The sequence below is a fragment of the Phalacrocorax aristotelis genome, chromosome 2, assembly GCF_949628215.1.
Source record: "Phalacrocorax aristotelis chromosome 2, bGulAri2.1, whole genome shotgun sequence".
Lineage (NCBI taxonomy): Eukaryota > Metazoa > Chordata > Aves > Suliformes > Phalacrocoracidae > Phalacrocorax > Phalacrocorax aristotelis.
The window spans coordinates 136,692,746-136,697,027 of record NC_134277.1 but is presented as its reverse complement, the minus strand read 5'-3'; the positions used below and the strand labels follow the sequence as shown (position 1 = coordinate 136,697,027).

The 4,282-nt window shown below is 39.8% G+C and overlaps 1 protein-coding gene across 1 annotated transcript; it reads left to right on the top strand.

The window, feature by feature from the left end:
• Positions 1–821: 821 nt before the first annotated feature.
• On the top strand, positions 822–4,282 carry LOC142053522 (fatty acid-binding protein, adipocyte). Its single transcript, XM_075085306.1, has 4 exons — positions 822–966; positions 2,217–2,389; positions 2,609–2,710; positions 4,050–4,282. The coding sequence occupies exons 1-4, from the start codon at positions 894–896 to the stop codon at positions 4,098–4,100; spliced, it is 399 nt and encodes a 132-aa protein (XP_074941407.1). The 5' UTR covers positions 822–893; the 3' UTR covers positions 4,101–4,282.

Genomic DNA, 4,282 nt, shown 5'->3' with positions numbered 1-4,282 from the left:
AGACCTCGTTATGTCAGGCTTGTGCACACTTTGCCTCAAACAGGTTACCACCTGAACAGCGTGAACAGAAAACGAAGTGTCCAGGACCTTTGTTGGGTCGATACCAGAGCCTAGCTTTATGCCATAACTAGTCATAATGCTAGTCATTGGGACATAGGTCTTCAGAAAGCACAGGAGAAAAAGGGAGTGAAATAATCTTTTTAGTTACTTTGCTTTTCAAGACCTCTATATCTCCTCTCCATCACATAAAAGCAGAGTGCAGACCAGTTGGACTATTGGTGCAGGTGGTGCGGTGACAAGGAGATCCCAGTTAAGGAAGTAGTTTTATTGCCTTACCCTTCTACACCCACCAGGCGCTCTCTCTTTCTGCCCCAAATCCACTTCTTCCTGTAATTCTGTGCCTCTCTGGAAAAAACCTCTGACTGCAGGGGTGCAGAAAGCAAACTAAATTATCCCAATAAACTTTTCAGATCTTACAGTCTAGGAATTTGTCTGTGTCCATTTGATATGGTGAACTGAAATGAAAGAGTATGGGAGAAAACATAACACTCTGTGGGTTGAACCTACTTTTTTCTTCTGAACGACAACATGATTTAATAATTTGCCTTTAAGGTAGAGTGTTCTTGAATGACAAAAATAATTAAATAAAACCAAGACAGTGATCTTTGTGCTAGTGAGGGCATATGAGTAATAACACTATGACCTACTGGTAAAGGAGGGGTAAGGGAGGAAGAAAACCACTGGGCACTGGGACTCCTTCATTGGTCATCCTAAAGCATCATGTGGCCAAGGCTCCCTTTTAAAGATAACTCCTGATCTCCTGGAGCTCATACTATCTTCCTGTCTTGCATTTCTGCTTGATCCTGTGGAAGACTTCTCTCTAGCCTGACAAAATGTGTGACCAGTTTGTGGGCACCTGGAAGATCCTTTCTAGTGAAAACTTTGAGGACTATATGAAAGAGCTGGGTGAGAATTGTTATTTGCAGTTGCTGTATCTGGGATGGGGAAGGAATGCTGATTTTGAACTTTATTCCTTACTTGGTTTTTTTGGACATGCTGTATACCAAAGGGGTTTTAGTCCAACTGTTTTGGACAGATGGTCTTAAACTGGAGAACTTGGCTGTTTGAATTAGTGGTGTCAAATTCCTATAACGTAGAAAAACCTTGATTGGGAGGCATAGTTTCAGGTAAGGCAAGTCTATGCATGCCTACTTATCGGTGTTATAAATGGGAGTAAAATAATGTCACTGCAATACTTCGTGTGGATGAACTTTTATCCTTGGAGATACAAGGTGGTGTAATGCTAGAATGCAGCAAGTTTCTCTACATCTAAAAGCGACACACCTAAACTTCTTTATATTGCTACTGGACTAGGAGACCAATTAATTGTCATGGTTATTATAGTGAATAAAACTCTGTAGCTGCCTCCAGTGAACATTAACAAAGAAAATTGCATGGGTTCATGCAGGTACTTGCAAAAGATTTGAGGGATAACACCCTTCTCTAAAGGTGTAGACTTCTTGCTTAGAATTAAAATTGGGCTTTAACAGGTTTCTGTATTCTTTTAGTGTAGGGGAAGTATGGGACAACTTGAACTGATTGGATCAGTACATGCTAAAAAGCTGAGGATTTATTTGGAGATCAGGTGTAAAATACTGAGGCTTATGCAGCATTCAGACAGCTTTCACTGAGACTTTTGCACGCCTAATCTTTACCCCAGATTTTACTCAGGACATAACCATTGCCAGCTATTTCTTAATCATTTCCTTTCATTCATCCTAGACACTGATAAATATAAAAAGTGTTTTCTTTTTTTTCCTTGTTTGTTTGGTTTTGTGGTTTAGAAACTGCCATTTATTTCTGCTTATTTACTTTTAGATATAGTTAGCATATAAGTTAGTATACAAATGACTGCAGTTATTTTGAACAAGTGTGTGTGCAAATATCTGGCATGAAAATCTTGTCTCAGTCTTCAAAATATTGCTTTTAATATTCTGACAATGACAGAGCAGAGAATTTCCTTATGTCATCCCACCCGGCTTGGTCTATAACCATACAAGGCTAGTGAGATGTTACAAAGGAACTTCTGCAACATAGAGTTAATTAAAAATTCAGAAAATAATAGGGAAATCAGCACTGAAGTCTTTTCCTCCAACAAATAAGAGAAAAACATTGAGTAAAGATAAAAATTTCATAGTGCTCTGTGTTATTTACAGGTGTGGGGTTTGCTACCAGGAAAATGGCTGGTGTGGCCAAACCCAGTGTAACTATTAGCATCAATGGTGATGTGATAACCATCAAAACAGAAAGTACCTTCAAAAATACAGAGATATCTTTCAAGCTGGGTGAAGAGTTTGATGAGACCACAGCAGATGACAGAAAAACAAAGGTGAGTCCAAAACCGGCAATTCCAAATACATCTCTCAAAAGGGATGTGGGAGCAGGAAGATGGAGTTGTGATTTTGACATCCAGTGTAGAAATGCTGCCTTCAAAAGTAAAAGTGCTATGGATGCTTTGTGCTTCAGTGCTGTTTGGACATGGAGACAGTCCTCTCTTCAGCCCAGAGCACCCTGATGAAACAGCTACGCTTTGCTTTTTCTTTGGCAGAACATTGTAACCCTAGACAACGGCATACTGAAGCAGGTGCAGAAATGGGATGGAAAAGAGACTATCATAAGCAGAAAAGTGGTGGATGGGAACCTGGTGGTGGTGAGTTCATTTTTGCTACTTAATCGCTAAATTAATTGTGAAGAAGTCATGTCTGGCAGATGTATAACATTGGATTCAAACGTGGGGAGTGAAAGCATCTGAAAAGGCCTCTGTGCACTTGGCAAGAAGTCTTTCTGAATGAGTCTGGAGTATATATTAAAACTGAAATGCTGCTAAACTTATGGAATGGTACGGAGGTGCCTGTTCTCCATTCATAGCAAGACATAGTTAGGAAACAGCAGGGACAAAACTACAAGATCCCAACGAGGGAAATTTTTATATATCAGAATCTTCAAGTCGTGGGCAGTATAGAGGCAGCATCAGCAAAGTCCACGGTCAATGTGTCTGCTCTGCGCTGATGCAAAATACTCTTGCTCATCTCCAGTAGAGACTCAATAGCCGTCTATGGGAACTGTACCATGGATCACATACAACTGTGTCAATAATATTAAGTTATAGCAAAAGAGGAAAAAAAATAACCTAACAGAAAACCAAACCTGCATCTGAGCTCTGTAGGTTTGTGTTATCTGGTCAGACAATATGGTGCTTGACTTGGTGCCAGTGAGGCCCACCTGCCATTTGGGGCTTCCCAGCACTGCTCTCCAGTTTGAGGAAAGACACTTTGAAGAATCTGGGAGGGGACTAAAACTGTTTCCATGAAAGGCAGCTGAGATTCCTGCATGCTATAGAACGATACACGTACACAAAATTCCTAAAGAGCTCTGCCTTCCCCTAGAGAAAAATAATATGTCCATAAATTTAATATTCAAATTTCTTTGGATAGAGACCAGATAAGAACAAATAGAAATAGTTTTTAATAATAACTTCATTAAGAAAGATTGAAAAAACCAGAGTATGATCTAACAGAAAAACAGACGAGGACAGAGCCTAACATGCAGAGGCTGACACCAGCAGCTGCAAGCCTGAAAGCTGTGTAGGACTCTGTGTGGATATGTGGGGGTATGTGTTGTGCACACATGTGTGAAGAAGACAAGCCGCAGCTGCAAAAGGTGAAAGGAAAAAAGACTAATGCCCAGCTCCAGAGTCCAATCACCCTCCATAGAAGTCCTAGGAGCCTCCTTTAGAGGTTTTTAAGACAAGATTAGAAATATCCTGGGGGTCACTGGAGCAGTCATTTGATGTTCTGTGCTTGTATATCAGACTTTGATTTCTGAAGCTCTCGTACTTAAGTTCCACTGTTTTGGCAACTGATTTTAGAGGAGGATAATGCAAATTTTTTTCTTATACTGGCTCCCAATGGATAAGTAATTTTCTACCTTCTGACTAACAAACATTTAGTGAGAGTTAAAAGCTGATTTAAATTTGCTTTTCTTTCCAGGAATGCATCATGAACAATGTTACGTGCAAAAGAGTTTATGAAAAAGCATGAAGAAGCTGTCTTCACCCAGCACTAATGCTTAAAGCTGGAGAAAACCAACCTAACTGAAGGATAAACACTCCACAAATCCATTTTAAAAAGAACTGTACCTTTTACAGATATATCCCAAAGCAGTTACACGCAGCTAGTCTAATTTGTTGTCGCTATTCAATAAAACGTTCAGCTTTCTACAA